The sequence below is a fragment of the Antrostomus carolinensis genome, unplaced genomic scaffold, assembly GCF_000700745.2.
Source record: "Antrostomus carolinensis isolate BGI_N321 unplaced genomic scaffold, ASM70074v2 scaffold9894, whole genome shotgun sequence".
Classification (NCBI taxonomy): domain Eukaryota; kingdom Metazoa; phylum Chordata; class Aves; order Caprimulgiformes; family Caprimulgidae; genus Antrostomus; species Antrostomus carolinensis.
In genome coordinates, this window is record NW_010312897.1 from 17,416 (window position 1) to 41,798 (window position 24,383).

General features: G+C 39.6%; 1 protein-coding gene across 1 annotated transcript in view; it reads left to right on the forward strand.

Annotated features, from left to right (window-relative positions):
* LOC104524328 (disks large homolog 2-like) overlaps window positions 1–21,765 on the forward strand; it is a gene marked incomplete at its 5' end in the record, with an annotated part of 23,772 nt that extends 2,007 nt beyond the window's left edge. The window contains 7 exons of the mRNA XM_010167163.2: window positions 1,909–1,950; window positions 11,372–11,422; window positions 12,189–12,290; window positions 13,204–13,376; window positions 14,089–14,198; window positions 19,522–19,613; window positions 20,618–21,765. Coding sequence (XP_010165465.1) covers window positions 1,909–1,950; window positions 11,372–11,422; window positions 12,189–12,290; window positions 13,204–13,376; window positions 14,089–14,198; window positions 19,522–19,613; window positions 20,618–20,724 — 677 coding nt within the window. The remainder of the gene's footprint in view (window positions 1–1,908; window positions 1,951–11,371; window positions 11,423–12,188; window positions 12,291–13,203; window positions 13,377–14,088; window positions 14,199–19,521; window positions 19,614–20,617) is intronic.
* Window positions 21,766–24,383: the final 2,618 nt, after the last annotated feature.

The window sequence follows — 24,383 nt, forward strand, 5'->3', positions numbered from 1 at the left end:
GACTGATTTGTTGAAGGGTCATTTTAGTGGTTTCACTTTAAGTTATACAGTAGCTCGCAATTTAAAGATGAAAGCTTCATCTCTTGTATGCAGAAGAACAGTTCTGCAAGACAAATTTTGTCAGTGATAGACAGCAAATGTCACTGCCACCTGAATTTTAACCATTCTGCTACTTTGTCATAGCAGCTCATTGGCAACAAATGCAGATCCTTCTCTGCTACAAAGAAGTAGAATACTTCTGATCTGATAACCCTTCTGAATATCTGTGTCCTTACAAAGACAAATCTCCATAACATTCAAACATTTGAAAGAAGATAACTGAATTCTGAAAATTGCTAAGGGAAAAGTAGCACAAAGGTATTAAAAAGACTTTAGTTTCTCTGCATCTAACTTTCAATTATTGACCCACCTCTAGATGTTCTCACCCATCCAAATTTCACTAATATTCAACTCAGATGTGCTTTTTAATGATATTTCTTACTATGAAGGATATCTGGTTTTGTTTAATAAATTTCTTCAGGGTCCTGTGTAGCATATTAGTTTGAGAGAACCCTTGTTAACTTGCTATGAAATATCCAAAACTCAATATACTCTTTTCTTCAAAATGTAAGTTTAATTTTTTAAGCTTCTTACTAAGCCCAATATCAAAGTTTTCCACTACTATTTTATCAGATAACATTCCCTCTCATTTCTGCTGCTCCAGTAACCCCATCAGTCCCACTCTATGAAGCCTAAGCCATTACATTGGTACATGGGGAAAGCAGCACCCTGCAGAGAAGAGGTGGTCTTGGCACTGTTCCCACAGTCTAATGACAAATATTGGACCAATTTTGGTTCCTGGTGTTTGTCAAGAGGTGACTTATTTGTACCCATTGTCCATTTAACCACGGTGCCCTCCTTAACCTAGAATGGTTCCCCACTGTATAGCCATTATACCATTGGCTTCTAAATGTCCTAGACCAGCTGAAAAGTGTCAACTGTCAAATCATTTTTCAGGTACAAAGTAATAAGCATTTCTAACAGACATACTATTAAAACCACTGTTGAATGTGGTTCTGCAGACCTCCTGGAGACCATTTAGAATGGTCTGCCTGACCATAAACAGTTTGCTGACTACAGTTTGTGAACAGCAACTTCACATAATAAGGGTTGCACCTTCCTTTAAATAACATGCTAATAGAAACAAGACATAAGACTTGCCAAACCACAAGTATGACCCATCATGATAGTTATTATATCCCTATTCACCCATCCAGACTGGTCTAGAAAAGATTTTTATACTTCAGCTCAAATCCTGAGGCTAGACAATATCTGCAAATATATTTCTTCCTTTTTTTTTTTTTTCCCTTAGTTTTGTCATTGGCTTTGTCTTCTTTTTTTGGATAGGGTAAAATAGATACAGTTACAATGTTTTATATCAAAACCATTTTCATGCTAAATTGTTAACCCTTTGGGATAGTGCACAGTGATTAACGATGGACACAGGTTAGAAGTCTAGCAGTAATAGTTCCAATGCATTAGTAATGCATGTTACTGATAATGCAGAATAATATGAGAAGACACTCAGATTTCATTAAATTACTCAAGACATCCAGTGAGATGCAAGTGGACCATAATACACTTTGAAATTAAGTTATCTGAAATATGACAAACTGTCTCATCAAAAAAAGACATGGCTTTGCCGTGACACATATCACTAGCCAATACACACATTCTTTCTGAAATGCCATGAGAGAGAAAGCTTTCATTTTACCTGTGTAAATTACCTGCGAGATTTCCGGTGATGTCATTGCAGATTTTATTTCCTCTCTGCACAACTACCTTTGCATGACTGTGGCAGTTCTTTTAAGTTTCTGCAGCTCTGTGGTGCTTGTTTATGTTCTTTAATTTGCTGTACTGTTCTTGCAGAACATGTCTCTTCTAATGCCAGCGATAGTGAAAGTAGCTACAGTAAGTTACTGCTTTCATTAGAGTCCTTTTACTTTGCATTGCTTGTTCTATTTGTTTCTTTTATTTTGTTTCTCTCCTTGCTACCCTTTTTGTTTTAAAGGCGGTTGGAGTAAATGGCTTGGAATACAAATTTACGACCACATCTTGAGTGCAAAGCTATAAAAGAAAACTGGCAACCTTTGTAAGAGAAGGGAAGGTTGTTATTTGGGATGTATTCTGGGACATAAAACCAAACCTGGCTTTGGGTAGCCTGGGAAAGTCAGGATTATTTGGTTTAGTGACAAGAACTTTATTTTAGCAGGGTGGGGGCAGTTTCTTGGTGATCTTTTAAGAGTAAAATTACTCCATAGTTGTAAGCCAAATCTGCAAAAGGCATCCTCTTTACAAGGTCACAATATTTACTTGCATTTCTGCATGCCTGTATGAAGTGCTAAGAAATAGTCATAAAAATTTTGTTAAGCCCTTAATTTTGGCAGAACAGGTTTCCTAATGCATGTTGAAGTCATCAAAAAAAGGTAAGATAGACCTTCACCCCTTAGGCACTGCCACTGAATGTCACTGATTCCCTATAAGTGGAGTTCCCAACCCTGCAACCTGATTTGGTTGGAAATACAGACTCCATGTGGTCATATAGGCAAGAGGCAGATTGTACATTCTGGGTAATTATTAGTAATACCCAACGATTTAACCAATATAACTATTTTTCTGGAAGTGTTGAAAAGCTAAAAATAAGGCATTAAATATATTACCATAAATGTAATAAAAGGTAATTAAAATGATAGATTGCTTACTAAATCACCCAGTTGTTTAATTTTTTTCAAGCCATTTGCTTAGCAAATCAAGTTTTCCACCAGTCACTCAGCACTTGTGCTAAGCACCCACATACATTCAGGTAATCATTGGTATCATACCTCATGTTTACTAGTCTTGATATAGTGCATAGCAGTTGAGCTCTGTTAATAAGTACTGGTTCATTTCAGTAAAATAGCTAATCTTATGCAATTCAGAAATGGTAAATTAGTTTGTATTCTCTTGTATTGCAAAGGTTCCTTTGGAAAACAATTGCCAGAGTCACAAGAAAACAGTAGGTGCTCTTAAACTGCCAAGATCCAATGCTGAACTGCTTTATTTTTAAAGTGTCTTCTATTGAGGAGGATTTTATGTTTGAAATATAAGATGCTCTTTCCCCAGACTGACTTTACAATCAAGAATGAGTCAATCAGTTAAATTTTCAAAAGTTCGCATGAGTCAAATCTCCTCCAGGTGTGTTTATTTCAGGGTGAGCTCAGGGTAAAAGCCCAGAGGAGAATCTAGGCTGGTGACTGAACACATCCCATGCCTGATATCTCAAACAAAACACTTAACAGGGGTGCTCAGTTTCAGCTAAATATTTGGGGCAGGTCCACAAAAGCTAGTTCCCAAATTTCATCATAAGACAGGCCAGGTACCCAGTTCCTCATTGGCTGTGCAATAGCTTGAAACTAAGTGTGTGTTTTGAGGTGCAAGAAATGAGATAGAAATGGTTTGGGGAAGTCAGCAGGGACATAGATACTTGGAAGGAAACATAGTTTTGGGGTAACAACTACCCATGGCAGGCACTCTCCTTCTAGAGTGGTTTGCTAGTGGGGTACCTAGCTTATTCCTGGTAGAGTAAGACATCATGCAGTCATTATATATACAAATACAGGCTGGGCAGGGAATGGATTAGGAGCAGCCCTGAGGAGAAGGACTTGGGGGAGCTGGTGGACGAGAAGCTCAGCATGAGCCGGCAGTGTGCTCCCAGCCCAAAAGGCCAACCGTATCCTGGGCTGCACCCAGAGCAGCGTGGGCAGCAGGTCGAGGGAGGTGATTCTGCCCCTCTACTCCTCTCTCGTGAGACCCCACCTGCAGTGCTGCCTCCAGTTCTGGGGCCACCAACGCAAGAAAGACATGGACCTATGGGAGCAAGTCCAGAGGAGGCCATGAGGATGATCCGAGGGCTGGAGCACCTCTCCTTATGAGGACAGGCTGAGAGAGTTGGGGCTGTTCAGCCTTGGAAAAGGCTCCAGGGAGACCTTCTAGTGGCCTTCCAATACCTGAAGGGGCTACAGGAAGGCTGGGGAGGGGCATTTTACACAGGCAGGTAGTGACAGGACAAGGGGAAATAGCTTTAAACTGGAAGAGAGTAGATTTAGATGAGATATTAGGAAGAAATTATTTCCTGTGAGGGTGGTGAGACACTGGAACAGGCTGCCCAGAGAAGTTGTGGATGGTCCCCCCCGGGAGGGAAGGCCAGGTTGGATGAGGCTTTGAGCAACCTGGTCTAGTGGAAGGTGTCCCTGCTGATGGCAGGGGGGTTGGAACTGGATGAGCTTTAAGATCCCTTCCAACCCAAACCACTCTGATTATTTCCACTTTTCTTGTTTGCATATGGGTAGCTGGAAAAGGGGCCCAACATCAGTCACTGCCAGAGAACCAAGTTTGTCTTAACTTCATTTGGAGTCATTTATGTTGCAAAGCTGTTCTTCAGAGTGATCTAGTTACACTTTGAGCAGAATTTGTGTGTTCAAGGTGAGGCAGTACAAGCCATTTTACGAGGACACCATGTATGTTGACTTGCAAATTCATCTAGCCCTCGGTCTGTGCACTGGTGAAATGGGGCATACTAAGAGAAAGAAAAAAAAAAAGTGACACTGAAAATTCATGAGGAGCAAAGAGAAAACTGCTGGAGATCTCAAAGGTTTTGAATGAGGTTGTGACCCTGTTCCAGTGCCCCTTTTTTCCCAGCAAATGAGCAGTGCCTGCCCCACTGCTTTCTGAATTGTGGGAAACTGGGGCAGAGTGGCTGCAAAGCTGCCCAGCAGAAAAAGGACCTGGGAGTGTTGATTGACAGACAGCTGAATATGAGCCAGCAGTGTGCCCAGGTGGCCAAGAAGGCCAATGGCATCCTGGCCTGGATCAGAAACAGTGTGTCCAGCAGGGCCAGGGGAGTGATCATGCCCCCTGTACTGGGCACTGGTGAGGCTGCACCTTGAGTGCTGGGTTCAGTTTTGGGCCCCTCACTCCAAGAAGGACATGGAGTTGCTGGAGCATGTCCACAGAAGGGCAATGGAGCTGGGGAAGGGTCTGGAGCACAAGTGTGATGAGTTCCCAGCTGAGGGAACTGGGGCTGTTGAGCCTGGAGAAAAGGAGGCTGAGGGGAGACCTTCTCGTTCTCTCCAACTCCCTGAAAGGAGAGTGTAGAGAGGTGGGGGTGGGTCTGTTCAACCAAGGAACAAGTGACAGGAAAAGAGGAAATGGCCTCAAGTTGTGCCCAGGGCAGTTGAGATTGGATGTGAGGAAGAATTTCTTTCCTAGAAGGGTTGCCAAGCACTGGAACAGGGAAGCCACCATCCCTGGAAGTTTTTAGAACACGTGCAGATGTGATGCTTAGGGACATGATTTAGTGGTGGACTTGGCAGTGTTAGGTTTATGGTTGGACTCAATGATCTTAAGGGCCTTTTCCAACTTAAATATTTCTATGCTTCTATGATTCTATGAAATCAGCAATTCACACCTTGGCCAGCACAAAGAAAATTGTGTAGGTAAGAAATGACTGGCAAGTGCCATGTGTTCTTCTGCAGACATTCATATTTGTCCCTGTGAAAACAGGCCAGAGTGAGGCATCCTGCATTTTTTTTGAGTGGCTCTCTGGCAATTGTTTTAACATGTTTCTCTAACTTTTGCTTCTCATGATGAGCATTTAGTGAAAAGTAGCTAGTGTCGAAACCTGTACTACTTGATCATACCTAGAGCCATTCCAAACCAGGGGTACAACTACACAAAGTGATGTTGAAGGCTTCTAAGTGCAGTCCAGGCTGTGCCCTGGACAGTGATTAAAAGAGGATTTACAAATTGACTGGGCTTTTTCTAGGTGATGTTCTGATGCATTCACATTTATTTAGAAATATATTGCTCAAAAATTTGAGTATTTGGCTAAAGTATTGTTCATGCCTTGGGCTTGGGGTTTAAAAAATCAACTTCTGGACAGAAGTCAGATATTTTTTATTTCAAAATAATAATGTAATTGAACGTCCTTCTATGTGATCTGAAGAGAAACTCCTTTAACCACTTCTTAGCAACCAGGCTGTTGCAGATAGTAAACCTCATTTCCTCTGCTAGTGCTGTCAACACTGGGTTTGTAATGAGCAGAAGAGCTGGAGCCAACACTGGAATTTTCTTTATCCCAACAGATAATCTTCAGCTCCATTAACTTTAGGGGGAATCACAAACACATTTGACAGCAGAATCTGGCCCTTGATAAAAAAAAAAAAAAAATAAAAAAAATTAAAAGTATTTTTAAGACAAGGACAAATGATGACCTGATCTAAAAGAGGCTGAGCTGCCACACAGCTGCTGCTGCACCACACTGACCCCTACTAATGTGAAGCCTGTAACTATGTTAGTTGATTTGCACCTGTTCTCAGCAGTAAAACTAAGTTTGCAGAGTGGTCTATAAAGTCCTGGTCTAGCAGAAAGTTGTTCTTATCCCTGAACCAGCTAATCAAACCATGATTGAAAGTTTATTTTGAGCTCTGTAGCTTAAATTGTTCTGATTTCTTTTTCAAACCAAGTTTGTAAGAACATATTTTTTTACCATAGACTCATCAGTTTTTATTTTGTGAGACATGATTTTCATAATGGCCTTGAATTTCAAGTCTCTCTACTACATATGTGTTATAACACTCTTACACGTAGTTCAGTAAAGGTTTTTACAGCTGTCATCAAAATTACACACACATTGCTACATCTATTTAGCCTAATTGCATAACTGGTTGTGATTGCATCAATTACCTACACAGTCAATACATGACTAAAAGTTTTTTAAAAAAAAAAAAAAGAAAAAATGTTAGAAACAAAATTTTTTTCCTCTGTCAGCAAGTCAGTAAGTCACTCTTGTAATGAGATTTGAAGATTCAGAACAAGGTTAAAGGAGTCATGATTATTGTGTTAGGCCACTGATTAATTAGGACACTCACATTAGCTCTTACATTCCCGAAGGATTACTGTATTATTCAGGCACACTCAAATTGGCACAAGTATTGAAGTCTCATTTTATGCCCTCACAAGCTATATTGATCTTAAATATATAGTGCTGATAGACCACTTTTCAGTCACAAGTTCATTCTCAGACTACTGATGATTTTTTGTGTATTGGATTGCCAATCTTTCACAGCTATCAATATATTTCCAAAAATTTTGTGTTTACTTGCATAAAAAGAGGTCCAAGAAAGGGATTTTGAGCCAAACAGAGGCTAGGATATTGGTTGTCCAGTGTCGTCTGTGCAGATGAAACAAAAATTTATCCAAGCACAACTCCGGTAATCCACATATTAGCCCAAAACTTAAGTGGATGGTGACAGAAAAATAAGCCATCCTTTGTTTTAGATGAGCAACAAAATTCAGGCAAGAACTCAAAAATAAAATCAATTTGGCTCATCTACATGTATTTCACATGTCTATTGATGGTAACCACCACCATTAGTCCAGAAATTTTTATGAACCCAAAATTTCTCTTTGAGTTTTCTAAAATCCTAAATAATTTTTAGCTGTCTTCTTAAGTACTACCTTTTTATTATTCAGTGCCTTAGATCCTTTTACAAATTTTTTCATTCACAGCCATTAATAGGACGCCAAAATCCATTAATTCCCACTGCACAAGGTGCTTGATGTGGGTAGATGTTTGGTTACACCATGGTAGCTCTCCTGCCCTGTTACTCACATGCTGGGTGTAGTTACACCAGCACCGTGGAAGCTCTGAATGGTCTGGCAAGACAATAGAAAATAAAGCCTTTTTATGAGTTACATGAAAATTCCTGATATCTGCCAGGTCTCCACTGAAACTAGTTTTGAGTCTTTCACAGACTCTCTGCCATCTAATCAGAAAGGGAAAACAGAGGCAACACTTTACATCCGTTTTAGGACTACCCTTCTGAAACACTATAAGATCCTTTGAAAAGATGAAAATTGTAGCCCTTATGAAACCAATCTGACCACCCAGGACCTCTTTGCCCAGTTTTTAGAGGCTTATAACAAACTCCAGGTTGTTCATCTCTTCCCAAGCATGAGAAATCACCAACAGGCAAACCAAGAACAAAGGGAATCAGAGCCATAATGATTCTGGGAAAGTGAAAGCTTTCCAATAATTTTACTTACAAGTATGTTACCTTTAGGAAAGCTTCCTTTTTCTTTCTTCTCTTATTTTTTTTCTTTCCTTCTCTTTTTGGCTTGATGGAATTTTACTGAAAAACAAAGGATCATACCAAAATCCTACAGAAAGGGCTTTTTCTTTCTTCTCTTTTTGTTTTGTCTGTTAAATTTCACAAAGATTTTCCAGATCAATATAGTTCACCTCTTCTAATTAAGCCAATAATGTGGGTGGTAAATGAGGCTTAGTCAAATGATAAATAAGAGCCCATGTCCTGTTGAAGTTCACACTGTGTCCTGCACCTCAAAGCCATCGCAAGGTTATAGCAATCTGATTATTGATTGAATCTAGAGCTCTTCGTTATGTACTTAATACTTTATGGACTACTTCAAAACTGTGCAGTACTGACTGAGTAGGGATCATTAAAGAATACCATCTGGATCTTATTCAAATAGAAAATTGAGCTTCCTGAGTCCTTTTTCCAAAAAGGTAAAGTAGAGGACATGGTGCAGCTTACCCCCACGCTCGCACTCCCTGTTGAGTCTGAAACTCAGCACTGAAGAGCCTTCGCTCAAGCGGTGTCTGTCTTTAAGACTCTGTGCATCGCAGTCAACCTCAAAGTTTCACCTTGCTCCAACCCTTCCCAATTGCTTAAGTTTCAGTACAACTTGAGGGAACTGGAAATTTTTCTTTGCCTTCAGTCTGGCCACAGTTTCACAAGACTTCTGTGAAACAACAGGCTTGTTTGTCTCCATAGCCCATACCCTACTGATATCGTGGATGTAATGACAGCTTTAGCATGTGGACATGTCTGCCAGAGCCTGGGCAAAACAGAAGGTAAAATCTGTGCTGGTTTATTTGTGCTGCTTGTAATTCTCTGCCAAAGCCAAATATTAGCCCACAGAGAAATTTTTAAGCAATAATGACAGAGTTATTGGTTATTTTCCTTCAGTTGCTCTTGTCACTGTCACTCCCGTGGGATCCTACTGTTTAAATGCAGATATCTGCATTGACCTTGCTGTTTAAATGCCGTTTGGGGACAATAGTGACAAACACACCCTTCTGACTTTTTCTCTCATCCTGAAGTAGACATCTAAAATAGGTCAGATGACTCATGTCTTAGAGCAAGCCCTTGCCTATTTGTAGGCACCTATTGACTCCAAAGGGTCCCCAGGGAGTGGCTTAGACATAAGCGCTCACGATACAGGTTTCTGAAATCAGCTGAAATGAATCCCCTTCTGCAGACCTGTATGCCATTGAAACAAGTATTTTCCAGTTTAAGATTATATTCATACAAACAGGCTCCCCAGCACATATTTGGTATGTGATGGCTTTATCAGCCACCCCAAGACTGACTTTTTTGGGCTGCTGGAAAGCATTGGGGGGTTGGACAAGATGATCTCCTGAGGTCCCTTCCAACCCCTACGATTCTGTGATTCTGTGATTGTCCTGGCTCTGGGGGAGGACAGGTAGTGCAGGAGCGTGCTCATCCAGCCTGGAGAGTGAATTATTTCATCTGCAGGGGAATGGGACATCCTGAGTTTTATATGACCTCCAAAATTCCAGAGAAACTTAAGGGAAAATAATACATCTGATGCAAGAAACCTAGTGTAACCATAATTCTAGGTTGTTAACTTTGCAAAAAGCCAAAGTTAAGCAAGTGATGACAGTATCAAACTTTTGCAAATAGAGAAGAAAATTAATTATCCACACTCTTCCTACATTGTGTTGCCTTGTCTTCAAGAGCTGTCTAATCTCTTCCTTTTATTACAATTTTTCTCCTTTGCTGCTTCGGCACCATTGCTAGGTTGGAGTTAACCCTGTCTCTTCTCCTTTTTTTCTAACATATCAGTACATTTTTAAATTTGCTTTTTCTCTCATTGTCCTTAATTACAACATTATTTTTACTTGAAAAGCTTTCTTACACATTTCTCACAGCTGTCTAGATAATAAATCACAAAAAATATCTATCAACATATTAGATTCATGGAGTGGGAGTCAACTTAAGACTAAACTACAAAAAGTTTTGTACCTATTTGGGAGCTGGGCATTGCATCCAATACAAATCCTGTTAATGTAGTTAATGGAGCCTCAACAGTGAATCAGAGAGCAGCCAGACTACTTCAGGGTGAGGTGTAGCACCCTCTAAATCCTACCTATACTGCCCATCAGGTGCCAGGCAGCACTCCTGCCCTGCATATGCACACTTTGGTTTGGCAAGAACCCACCAGAATAATGTAACACAGACTCAGGTGCACGCAAGCAGATGAAATGAAGGCAACCCTGTCTATTTTATAAAGCCCTGGTACTCCTGATGACACTCTTCCTTCTGTAGTATCTAAATTAGTTGCAAAATCCCATCTGTGGATCTTCTCAGAGACAAGCCCTGAACTGAGTAAAAATAAAATCATAATTTTAAACTTTGCTAAGCCTAAATCATATTTAGAACCTGCCATAGCCCTTATGTGGTACAAAGTATGTGACAGTGACCTAGAAAAACAAATGTCCAGGAATTATTCATGCAGTAGGTTGAAGAATCCTCCCCTCTCTACTCCTGCACTCTCACAGAGAAGACGACAGTGATGCATTGGGGCTGTACCCCTGCACCCAAGTCATGGTCCACAGGGTGCCACTTGTTTTTCATGGCAAATTTCTCTGCTTTTAAATGTCACCATAGGGAAACAGCACTGTCCTGCCAGGACTGGCAGGAGAATAAGTGGGTAAAATATGACGTTGTGAGATTTGTGTTCAGGGAAAGGATAAGGGTCAAAAAATAGCTCATAGCTAGATGTCAGGCTGTGAATAAACTAGAGGTTTATGCACAGAAGGACAATCAACCAAAATATATATTTTCTGGGGATAAAAACTGTTCAGTTTAGGTAGCCTGTGGATTTGCCCTGCAGCAGCATGTTAGGGCCTTAACAATCGGACAAGCAAAAGAATTACATCTTGAATTTTTGTACTATCCTTGCAAACAGCCTTGCTATCAAAACAATAAATGAAAGTTTATTGCCCATCATTGAAAAAGCACAATTTTGGCAAAGAGAATTGAAACATGTGGCAGGGGAGGGAGGGGAAGAAAAAAAGTTATCTCTACACTTTAAAGTTTTGAGGGACTTTGGAATGGTTCAGGTGAGAGCGTTACCAGAGAGAAGTGTTGAACCCAGTCTGTCTCTATGTGAAGCATTTTATCCGGCTTTAGTACTTGACATGTTGCTTGCCAGCTTCAATCTCTTCTCTTTCTTCTCTCATCAGGAGGCCAAGAAGACTGCATACTTTCTTATGAACCTGTCACCAGACAGGAAAGTAAGTTTCATCTGCTTTCCTGTCACTATTCATTATGTTTTTCATTTCATATTGTAGGGGCTAGCAGAGCAGTAAGCCTTGCTGGGCCAGCCCCAGATTCTCTGTGGCTCCTTTTTCTTGGCCATTTGGTCTATTGCTTACAAAAGAAATGATGTAAGGGTCTCCCTTGCTAGCCCCCAACTTCATAACGTTCTCAGGGCTCTCTCCAGCATGCTCTCATGGCCTTTATCAATAAGTACATTAATCAGCCTACCAAATATTGATGCAGATTTTCTAGATTTACTGCAATAAACAGTAAATCATATGGGAAGCCTTTATTATTTTCCTTCTCATGTGATACATGCCCCTAACCAAGATAGATGAACGTATGGGAAGGCAACTAAAAACAGGAGTGCACCCACCTGATTTAATGGGGGATGCATTCATATAACTGAGGAGAAAAAAAATCCTACAATCTCCTTTCCGTGCCTCAGGAAAGAGTCCACCTACAAGTATTTAGGAATGGCCTTGTTGAGCAATAGCAAATTTATATACTTCCACATAGTTGTGTGTATGCACCATCACAGAGCTCTGAGCTCTGCAAAATGAGTGATATTCATTCCATTTTCCTTATCCATGTCAATAAATAAATTATTCATCAATAAAATATGCACTTAAGTTTTCAATTCATATATAAAAGCAACAACTCTGGTTAACTCATCTTTGGAATGATTTACTGTTATTGCCAGTAAGATCATCAAAATGTGCATTTCTTTTTGTTGTTCAGTTAATTACACCAGGCCGGTTATTATTCTGGGTCCTATGAAAGATCGGATCAACGATGATTTGATATCTGAATTCCCTGATAAGTTTGGGTCATGTGTACCACGTGAGTATGATTTTACTCCTTGTTCTGTCGCTGAGTGAGTTGTATCCCTCGGTGCCACACATTAAGTAAATTGCTGTGAAAACAGCATCCTTGAACTGTATGTAGTCAAGTTGCTCAAAATCTATTTTTCCACTGGACAAAAAAGGGGAAAGGAACAAGCAAAAAAAGATTGTGAAAGTCTGGAAAGAATTTCTCAAAATAATTTTCTCAAAAGCTGTAGCAATTTTTTAAACAATTAATCTGTGGTTTCTGAAATAAGATAAAAGTTTTAAATACTGATAAAATGTAAAAGGTTTCGATTACACAGCATCCACTAATAAAAATACAGAGTAATCTGTGATTCATGTGAGATCTAGACTGTCTAATCTGAAAGCAATATTGGACCCTGAATTAAGCAGAGTGTTTATATCTTGGATCATTAGAACTCTCTGAGTGTTTATTTCAGGCCCTTATTGCAGTCTTACTTCACTTTAAACTGTTGTCTCTGCAAATACACCAGCTGAAAACTGCTAAGGATGAGATCAGAACCAGGCTTATAATTAAGGCTAAATTAAATTGATGAGATTGTGATTCATTTTATCACTGTAATAGAATTAGATTTACAATCTGGAATGTTTTTTTAATTTGAGGTTTGTGTGTGACCCTGCTGAAAAAAAGTGGAATTCTGGTAAATCCTAATTTTATGTTAGCTTGTAAGTATTGATTGGATGTAAACATCAGAAGGTATGTCTATAAAAAGCAGTTTTATTGTTGTAACTCCTTTGAAAGCACTAAGTAGCAGCCAAAGATCTGCTCCCAGATGTAGAGCTCTTCCACTTAGAGCAGGCATCCACTGAGCAAACTTTAATTGCTGCAGGTTTTGCACAAAATGTTTTTAAAGACTTCTTGATCTTCTGTCTTTTGTTTCATGCAGATACCACACGGCCAAAGCGTGATTATGAAGTGGATGGGAGAGATTATCATTTTGTCATTTCAAGAGAACAAATGGAAAAAGATATCCAAGAGCACAAATTTATAGAAGCTGGGCAGTACAATGATAATTTATATGGAACTAGTGTCCAGTCTGTGAGATTCGTGGCAGAAAGGGTAGGTTGATGCTAGTTTTATTGCTCATACAACATGATCTGGTTTCTTTACATGTTGTATCTCAGACATGATTCTTCAGCCAAAAATACAAAATATCTGCAAAAAGGCATCCTAATATTTATAGGTTTTATAATGATTCCACAAGTGGAGTTTCTGACTTTGAATGACAACTTCCTTGGCATTTTCTGTACCTGGAGGTAGTGGCATCAATTCAGGGATCTAACACAGTGCCTCAAGTACGCCCCAAAACAGCCTTCCCTCTTCCCTCTGTAAGAGAGGTAAATAAACTTATCTCACTTTCACAGAGGTGAAAGAACAAAGCACAGAAAGATTAAATTACTTCCCTCAGGTGACACAGGGAGTCTTTGACACAGACAAGAACTGAATTGATCAGTAAGAACGTAGACATCCTATTACTTTTATGAACTGATTTTCCTCATCTCTGAAAAAAATCTCCCCCTCCCCCTCTCAAAGCTCATCCCAGTAAAAATTAAAAACAAGTTTGTTCTTATATCTCCAGTGTATTTTTAATATTAGCACCAAGGCAAAGGAAAGAGCATAGAGGAGTGGAGCACATGCCCTGGGTCCCCCTTCCCTGCTGTGCTGGTAATGGCCAGTTCCAGGGCACTGCATCGCAGAATTATTTCCTGTCTTTTGGTTGATCTGTAGCAAACTCTGCAAAAATAAACACATCCTCATCTGTTTCCAACAGGGCAAGCACTGCATACTCGATGTGTCAGGAAATGCCATCAAAAGACTACAAGTTGCACAACTCTATCCCATCGCTATCTTCATTAAGCCTAAATCGTGGGAGCCTCTGATGTAAGTATAAACTCCCTCAAGCATTTTATTTTCAGGGTACAGTCTCAAGTGGCACAAAACAGGTCTTGAGTCTACATTTTACCTGTCCTCTAAAATCAGTAATAACAAGAGAGAGTGGGAACAGTGGAGACTTGTTCTCCATGCCTGCTCTCTACTGTATCCCAGCATCTCGAACAAGCCAATGCTGCCTGTGAACCTGCCCTGGTTTTTAGCTGAGACAGAGCTATTTCTTTTTAGTAGCTAGAATAGCTTTGTGTTTTGGTTTCACAATGGGTCATGTGGGTTTACATGCTGGACTCCCTGCCAGTGTTTGATGCACTTGTTCCAACCTGTGCAGCAAGTTCATCAAGGACTCATATGGCCTGTCCCATCCAGCCTTGGGTGTTCTGGCTCCATGGGACATTCTCAGTAGCAACTTAGGGAAATATAGTCCAGAGGGAATGGCTAGAGACCATGTGCACAACCATACTCAGTCATTGAAAGTGGCACTGTTGAACTGGGAGGGTAAACAAAATCCTGCAAGTATATTTCCTGAGTTGTGTCCCTATTTATCATAGAAGCATAGAATCATGGAATGGTTTGGGTTGGAAGGGATCTTAAAGCTCATCCAGTTCCAACCCCATTGCATCAGCAGGGACACCTTCCACTAGACCAGGTTGCTCAAAGCCTCATCCAACCTGGCCTTGGACACTTCCAGGGAGGGGGCAGCGACAGCTTCTCTGGGCAACCTGTTCCAGTGTCTCACCACCCTCACAGGAAAGAATTTCTTCCTCATATCTCATCTAAATCTACTCTTGTCCATTTATAACCATTGCCCCTTGTCCTATCACTACCTGCCCTTGTAAAAAGTCCCTCCCCAGCCTTCATGTAGGTCCCCTTCTGGTATTTTTCATGAATTATTCAAATGATCAATTGGGCCATACTTTTGTAAAGTTTGTGAATAACTCAAGGCTGAGTGAGGTGGCAAGAACTTTGGCGGATAAGATTAAAACTCAATGTAAAATCAGTAAGATGAAATTCAGCACAGACAAAGGAAAGAAAATGAAATGCACAAGTACAAGCAGGGAATAATTAAGCTATAGCACTGCAGAAAAGCATCTGGTGGTTGGTTTGGATCACACAGGAATATGAATGGGTGGATAATTTTTGCAAAAAAAGGAAACTGCCACTGTGTGCTGTATTAACATCAGTGTTGTGTAAGGACACAATAGACAGTTATTTTGCTTTAATGGGTATGGATGAGGCCTCAGCTGGAGCACTGGTCTGGTTCTGGGTTCCACCCTGGAAGTGGAGGAGGAACAGGGGTTACCTAGTGTCAAGGAGAGAAGGTTGAGGAGGAAATATGGAGGAAGTGATCTTCATACTATTAAAGCTCAGGATAAAATATATTGTTATTAACTGTTTTTCATGTACACTTATGGCAATGTACGAGTTATCAGCTTAATTTGCTGTGATAGGGATGAAATTTTGAACTCTTCCCTGATAGTCTGCCTTCCACACTGATTGTTTTAAGATAGATCTTAACCTACAGTTTTCCCATCCATAAAATATTTCCATTATTTGTTTAATGCTGACATTGCATCTGAGTGATTTAAAAAAAAAATGTAAATAAAAGTGTCCCTTTCTCTGAAAAATATATTAAGCAGAACCAGAAATGTGGCAATAACATAAAGGCTTCATTGATTTTATATAAGAACAGCAAATCTTTGAACCAGTTGACTGAAAAATATTGTGAAGATGCAAAATATGACAATCATCCCGTTATTAAACCAAAGCAATGCTAATATTTCACCTGACTGAAAAATGTTGTGAAGATGCAAAATATTATGACAATCGTCCTGTTATTAAACCAAAGCAATGCTAATATTTCACTTAGGACAAAACGAGTTATGCAAAGTTAGCACAATTTTCCTTACTCATATAAATCCAAAGTAAGCTATTCTTCACTCTCCAAATCTAAATCTGCCTCAGTGTTGACAGTATGGTAGGGGCAAACAAAGTGAAATCCATTATAAGAATTTGAATTCCTTGTTCTGCAAATACCTTGTGGAAGACACAATTAGAAATCCCCACTTCCATAAGACAGCAAGAGTCCTTAGACATCAGTACTAGTTTGTGAATTTTTTTAATGTAATATGGCTTATAAAAATAAATTATGTAAATACAATACAACTCCTGAGAAAAAAAGAGGAAAATGTAATGAATTCAGGCATTCTAAATTACTTTATCCCCTGCAGCCTGCTCTCCACAAGTAATCTTTTTATCTAGTTAATCCATCTAATGTGTCTTTATCTTATCAAACAGTACCTAAAATTAGTTTCTAACAGAAATGAGAATTCTTTTAATATAAACAGTATTGTTCTTTTTAAAGAATTTTCTTGAGAATAATGACATAATTCTAAGTCCCTTGCTTGTGAAAATAATTTATTTTATTTATTAATGAAGCTAAATCACTCAAGGTCTGACTAAATACATACTCTGACATAAGCAGTAGTGAGTTGTAGGGTGTGCATAGATGAACAGATATAACACCTTTCCAACAGGAACTATTATTTTAGTATGGAGAAGTTTAATGCTGTAAACCAGTGCTCTGTAGGAACAGAAAGAGCACATTTGTATGACAGTGTAACTGCATTCACTCAGTCTTTTTATGTATGTAACTACTACAACACAAAAATTATAGGTTTATCTGCCATAACTATTACTCCAGTACATACCAATGAGTTGAAAGTTAGTGTAATAGTAAAGTAAAACCATAAAAGACACCTGCACTTGAAATTTGGTTATCACTGGTTCTCTGAAAATACCCTACTGACATTAATGACCACAGCAATGGACAACCATAAGGAGCCAGAACACACGGCCTGAGCTGGATGCCTCCTGGTCCTGCTTTCTTCAGTTAAATTCACTTCCTTCCTTCCTTCCTTCCTTCCTTCCTTCCTTCCTTCCTTCCTTCCTTCCTTCCTTCCTTCCTTCCTTCCTTCCTTCCTTCCTTCCTTCCTTCCTCCCCACCCCTACATGACTCCACCTCACAGGTTCAGTGCCAGAGTGGTCCCTGTTGGTACCTCTCAATCAACCTCTCTCTCTAGAAGGAGGATGGTGGTGGGATCATGGGGATGAGAGCTGGAAGTAATGAAAAGCCTGTCTGGGTGAGCTCTTCACTGAGAGAGTTGGAAATTCCTAGAAAATGTGCCTGGAGGGACAGCTCTTTGCAAGCATTTTGAATTCAGCAGCTGTGCAGGTCCCTGGCTAGGACATAAAAAAATAGAAGGTATTACAGTTTGACAGCACTTTTAATTCATCATGAAAAATGGACATCACAGTCTCTTCCTCTCTCCTGAAGGCACAGGATAGACAGAGGCATGAATACAGCTAGCACAGTTTTATACACCAGGCAAATCTACAACCTGAAAATGTAATGCAAATTTCTATTTATTTCAAAGTACTTGCTATTTTAAATGCTTGACTGTATTTTTATTTGTATTTTCTCCTGTGATATTCAAAGATCTTGAGGAATACTTCTTAGAAATTTACAAGAAATATATCCAAAAGGAGGAGGATGTTTTTAGTACTAGAATATTGGCTGAGTGCCCTCAAGAGTTTGCGTAAGAATTTGCAATGGTGTGTCCCACGTCAAGACAGAGTTTTGGTTCAGTCACCTAAAGATATGTTCAAGTAGGCATAGTTGATATGAAAGCCCACCTGAACGAAATTAGATAGTAATCTTTCCAATAAACAGAATTAGTAGTATTACAAATTTAGCAGTGTGACACAGATTGGCATATATTAAACCTATTTATATAATCCACAAATAACTGTCACAAATTTTTAAAGAAATCTTTCTTATCCTTCATTTTATAAACCTGCTTTCTGCATTGTATTAGTACTTCCAGAGAGATTTTTCTAAGCAGTGTTCACAGCTATATGGTTAGTTATATAGACAGACAGCTTTAAGATATTTCTAAAAATATCTTTTTGCATCCTGGACATGTTAGAGGGTGTTTTTCAGAAGCCAGGTAGGAGTCAGCTGTAGCAAGTTCATACTGTTATGCATTTCATAGATCATTTTTTTATGCACCATCATGCACATAATTTCCTACATGCATCACTCATGTCATACTGTATACAGTCCATTACCACAAAAATGTATGATTGAGTGCAAGGCATTTAATTAAATTTATGTAGAACACAAGATGCTCCCTCCTCTTGCTTTTCTAGCTGCCTCAGAAAATTTCCATCGTGTTTTAAGAAAAATAAATCCATGCTGTGAAAGAATGCTAGAACAAGCAAACTCTATTTATTATTGCTAATTAATTTGGGTATCAGCAGACATACATGTGTAAAGCGGTGAATGAGTATGACCTTGATTCTTTTCAAGTATACAGTGGTATTAAAAGCTGAGCATGCATGGGCAAGACAACTCATTTCTTAAAGTTGTTAAATAATGCGTCTGTCAAAACAGAAATCCTTTGTCAAATAACAAAACACTGGCAATAACAGAATGTTACTGACACTGTCTGTTTTTACATTTATTGGCACCCTGTATATTTTAGAATCTGTAAGACACACTTGACTGGAAATTTGTCTAGTTAATCCAAAAGGACTGGAACAGGGAACATAAATAAATAACTCAACTCTTCCTGCTAGAAAGACTCAGTTTGATTTCTCATGACATCTGGAACTCATGCCCCTACCTGAACCAAGCAGTCTCCCTGGAAGACATATTAGGTCCTTCTGGGGCTTCCCTACAGGGTTTACAACAACTCTGGGATTTCTTGTACACAGTCATGAGTCTCGGTGTGCTGAATCCTGCCTTTAATCATTATTTCACTTCCATAGCCCCAGTCTCCGTCAAAACCCAGCTTCCATTTCAGCAGTTTGGACAATCTTATTCAGCTGAGACAGACAGCTGTTGGCCTGGGAAATGGAGAGGTTCCTGAAGGAGCTTCAGCTCTGGAGACAGGAATGCTCTGAGTGCTCAGGACTTGAGACCTCCTGGCTCCCATGGATTCCTGATGCCACAAGTCCATCTCAGTTAGCAGTTACTAGATTTGGGCCTTGTATTTTTGAGGGGAATGTAGAGCAGTGAACCCAAAATAAAAATTTAGTGGAGAAATGGGAAATAGTCTGTAAATGTAGGTTTATACTATGTAAGAATGAAATTAAATTTAAATTACTGAAACTGCCCATTAATTGATGGAAGAATTTCGCCACTTGATTCTTGTAACGATCTTAATCCATCTGTGATTCAGCTGAACGTATCTTTTAGAAAACTGTTCTGGTAAGAATCTAAACTTTTTGGTGACTTCCTCTGTGTTTCTAGGGAAATGAATAAACGTCTTACAGAGGAGCAAGCGAAGAAAACCTATGATCGAGCAATTAAATTAGAACAAGAATTTGGAGAATATTTTACAGGTATGTTTTTATTAAAAACAACTCTTTTCCCAAGACATAGTATTTTGTTTCTCTGTCTCTGGCCTAAAGTGCATATCAATATAGTGTACCCACGGTAAAGACTCCTGGCTTGAGACTACTGTTTCCCTGAAATTCAAGGACAGTTGAGCCATTCAGCTCCTGAAAAGCTTGATGCCCTGAAGGAATAGCTATGCATGAATTTGATTCCCTGACCCAAAACTGCTTTTAAAAAAGTCAGTAAAGATGTTACATCACTGCATTTGTACAGACCAAAGAATTCCTCACTAGCTCAAGACAAGAGCTCAAGCTAGGGATCATGGAAGGGAAAGAAAAAAAATCTTCTTCCTGACCTAGAAGAGAGCAAGATTTAATACCTGCTCTGGGTCCCAGCATTTTCTTTGGGCAGGTTTAAGCAGCTGCCTACCCAGGCGACTGGTACTTGTGGATAACACTCAGAAGCTCCCAGTTGTCCCTCCACGTGCTGACAGTGCACATAATCTGAACTGCAGTTCCAGATTTCTGCTGGAGGAACAAAGAATTTAAGAGTTTAAAGACTGTGCTTTGTGTTTCAGTTGCTTTATCTTCTGTCAATTTGTATCTGATCAAGTTAACTTTTGCAGCCAAGACTGAGTTTATTTTAACCAGGTCAGGAAAAGAATAGGCTGTCAATCTGCTGCAGGAGCTTCTAAATCAAATGAAATGTAAAGCTTGACTTGCAACAGTGGGAACCTACCATGTTGCCCTCCCCTAGGACAGAACTGCTAGTTCTCTAACCTAGCTCAGTCTTCTCACAAGTAGTGGGATGGGTCTCTGTCACTGGAAGGTGCCATTGATTTTAACTTAGTTGCCATCTGCAGGGGTATGACTTTTCATAATCACCATCACAATGTGCTAGTATTCCTTCTCATTTCATCAATCTCTATGAGTACACCAAAAATCTGCTGACACTGGATGCTGTAGAATATACCAATTAAAAGAAGTATTGATATGTTTTCTTACTGCAGCTATTGTCCAAGGAGATAGCTTAGAAGATATATATAATCAATGCAAACTTGTAATTGAAGAACAATCTGGGCCTTTCATCTGGATTCCTTCAAAGGAAAAATTATAAATTAGCCACTGCACCTCTGATTACGACGGGAGAATATTTAGAAGAAAATTATAATATACTATTTGGAGGCTTTCCTGTTTTTGTTGCATTTATGTTCTTTGCAGTCAATGTGAATTTTGATGAATGTACAACACAAAGTGTTTGAAGCCATGAAGGACACTGATGGGTCAAAGGGTAGGAACAAAAAGACTTCTACAATATAAAGCAAATCTGTTGTGTGCTCAGAGCACCCATTGTAGGTATAAACTTTTGACATGGAGACCCTCTGTCAAGGGGAGCTAGCCACCTCCTGTGCCCATGCGGACATTTTGATTGATTTCAATGGCTGAGCTCAGTGTGTTGATTGCTTTAAAGAGAAGTTCCCAGCTCTTGAACCTCATATAGGGCTTGATCCTGCAAGGCGCTCAGCACTTGACCCCAATTCCTACACGAGTAGCCCGTTGACTTGGAGTCACTTGTGATCCTTCCCTATGCTGTTCAGTCCCATCAATTCCAGTAGGACTATTCATGTGCTCAAAGCTAAGCACAGGCTTAAGCATTTTGCTAGATCAGGGCCACATGCACCTTGCAAAATCAAGCTGAGTACTTGGTCCACTTCCTACTGAAGTCACTGGTAGGATGCTCTTTGACTTGACTGGGAGGTGGGTCCTCTTCTAAGCTTGTCATTGCACATTTGTAGTTGGTACACCTCGACTTTGGTAACTATGCACATCTTTTGAGTTCTGAAACCAAGTCAAGCATTTCTTTTGTCCCCTTTGGAATCACTATTGCATCAGGAACTAATAACAATGTAGTTTATTTTAACGGAGTTTGGGGGTGGGAGAGGATGGAAGCATTTCACATCAAACACACGTGCACACAAACACATTCCCATGTGGACACACACATGTATGAGGATTCACAGCATCTATGTTGACAAGGAGGGATACAACTGGGAAAAGCTTTAAAATTTTTGATTGTCTATTTTATCATTTATATTGATAGAAGGCACTTAAAGATGGAATAATTTATAAAAATAAAAATATATTGATGTATAGAAACTAATTTCTATAGGTAAAAATGTTTTTGTGAGATATTTTGTAAAGATTAATTAATGGAAAGATTAAATATTTACACCCTTGTGCGACTGTAAAATGTAAAGAGGACCATCAAGTTGCATTATCCCTTTTCATTACAGATTCTCTATTATTAATGATGAGCAAGATAATTCCTTAAATTGGAGTTGTCATCTTGTTTTTCTCTCAATTTAATCCTCTCCCTTGCCTCTATTTAATCACGATGAACTCCTGTGGAAAGATCTCTTGAACTGACTGCCCTGTGGGACCTTTTCTGAACACAAAAGGATAATGCATCTTATAATTGAAATGGGCGATTTTTCAGAAGCAAAATGTCAGTGCTTGAACGCAGTTAATAATTTCTCTCTTGGAGGGAGTCACACTTCACTCCCAAATGTTTTATGATTCTTTTTGTTTCTTTAAGGGAAATACCAAAAGCATTTGATCTTTCCTCTCTTTGCAGGCAGGCAGGTCACCAATGAACTTGTATCTTCATTCATTTCACAGTCAACAAGGGTCTTAAAAGCGAAAACTGAGGCAATGGGCATTTGTGAAGGATTTGGGGAAAGTCTGTGGAATTGCAGTTTGGAGTGCATGGAAGAGGAGAGGGAAGTGGGGTTTTTTTCACGTTTCACATTGCCCTTCCTTTGGGTACTGATGCCATTCTTCACTCTGACACACATGGGGACAACTGCAAGAGATACTATGATAGCAAACTGAATTGCCTTTGCTGCTGCTGGACCAAGTTTTCTATGAAACCCACACTCTCCTGCCTGCTGCTCTGCAGGAGCCCAGTGCTTATTAGCTGGTGGCTACAATAACCCTAACGCTTAAGGAACTTTTAAGGGCAAATGCTAAATAGGCTCTTCAGTTCCTTGTCTGTTTGAAGCTGACATTTCTACACCCTGTCAGGCTGACAGGTATATCCAGCCAACCTCCGCGGACAGCGTGACTAGCTGGATGTTTGCAATATAGCCACCAGCAGTGACAGGGTTAAAAATACGGGCAATTTGGTGGCCTTGAGGTGGCCTCTCACTTATTGCCCTACTATGGTAACTTTGAGAAGTTCACACTTCTTTTACTATTTTTCTTGCCTGGCCAGCGCAGATTTCTAAATAAGGGTTTCAGCTAAGTCTCCAAAACAGCTTCGTAACCAGAAGGGCTAGAAACATATTTATTTTTTTTTTTACAAAATATAAATGAACGAAAGCTTAGATTTTGAATAATTCTGCAGAAATCCACAGAGTGACCCCAGATCTTTGGAAGCCATGGATTTTTCCATGCTGGCAAAGTACTATTGCCCCAGGTTGTGAAATAGCCCACCAGACCTGAAGAAAAAAAAAAAGTATCCTAAAGCAGGAACTTCATTCTAATTTTCAGCTCTGTTTTTAAGCAATCAATCACATCTGCTTCTTCGTTTCTTAGTTCAGCATGCAGCCTTTTACGGTACTATCCTACTAGTAACTGTTTTGCTTTGTCATGTGCTGTGCTTTACGGTGAACAGTAACACTATGGCTGAGTACAATCAATTTTTCCATCAGTCCTTGGTTACTGTAGTAACATTATTTATTTTTCCCTGTCTGTTGTTTGTGCTTCCAGTTTAGAGTTGCCATTGCACTTCTTTTTTTTTTTTTTTTTTTTTTTAATAAAACATGTATTTAAAAACAATTCACCAAGAGAAGCAGTGAGAGGTCTTATTTCCCTTAGGACTTGTATTCCCATTTGTTTTGTGCGTTGACGTTTTGCGTTCCATGTTTCAGCATCCTCAGAGCTGCAGTTCATTTTTGCGTTGCAGCTGTTCAGATCATACTGGGTGGTAGTGGGAGGAGGAAGAGAAACATAAGATTCATGCAAAATTACATCTGGTGCAAAAAAAATAAATAAATAAAATTAAAAAAACAAGTCCATAGTTACAAGCCACAGCAATTGGCGCCTGAGACCACATTGGTGCTAACACAGCTTAGCGTAATCAGATTCCTCTTCTGTCCATGTAAAAGACTCGCGAGCGTCTAAACACGAGACAAATGCAAATGCTGGACCCTTTAGGAAAAGTGCCAGATCACACCCCTGGTGCTATTTCTCATGTTCTGGCACAGTGTGTAGCACCGTAGGGTCTAAGCAGAACCAAAATGATCACAGCTTTTTGTCCACCCATGAATGATCACAAATGACATCTTGCTAGCTTTGTGCAGATGTGCAATATTACAACCTATTTATTTCTCCTTACCACAAAGCATCTTCCATACACTGACTCATTGAGAGCTTGCTAACAGGGCTCAGTCAAACGGCACTTTACTGGTCTTACGGTCCGACCATCAGCCAGTGAAAGAGCCTCTTTCTTGCTTAATTCCCCTTCCTACAGAGGTACCCTGTCCACGCTAGCGCTTTGTCTTTTCTTTGGTAGTAAAGGCTGTTTCTAGATAAATATTCTGTGATATAATTGTGTTTGTAGCTAGCATGGTTTGATGCTCCGGTGTGGATAGGGTCCTAGGAACCACCCTGTGAAAGTCAAGAATAAGAAATCTCTCCGTTGCACTGAAATTTGAAATCCTCATCCTGGAGAGCAATGTTGAACCTGAGCTAATAACCACTACGAGCCAGCAA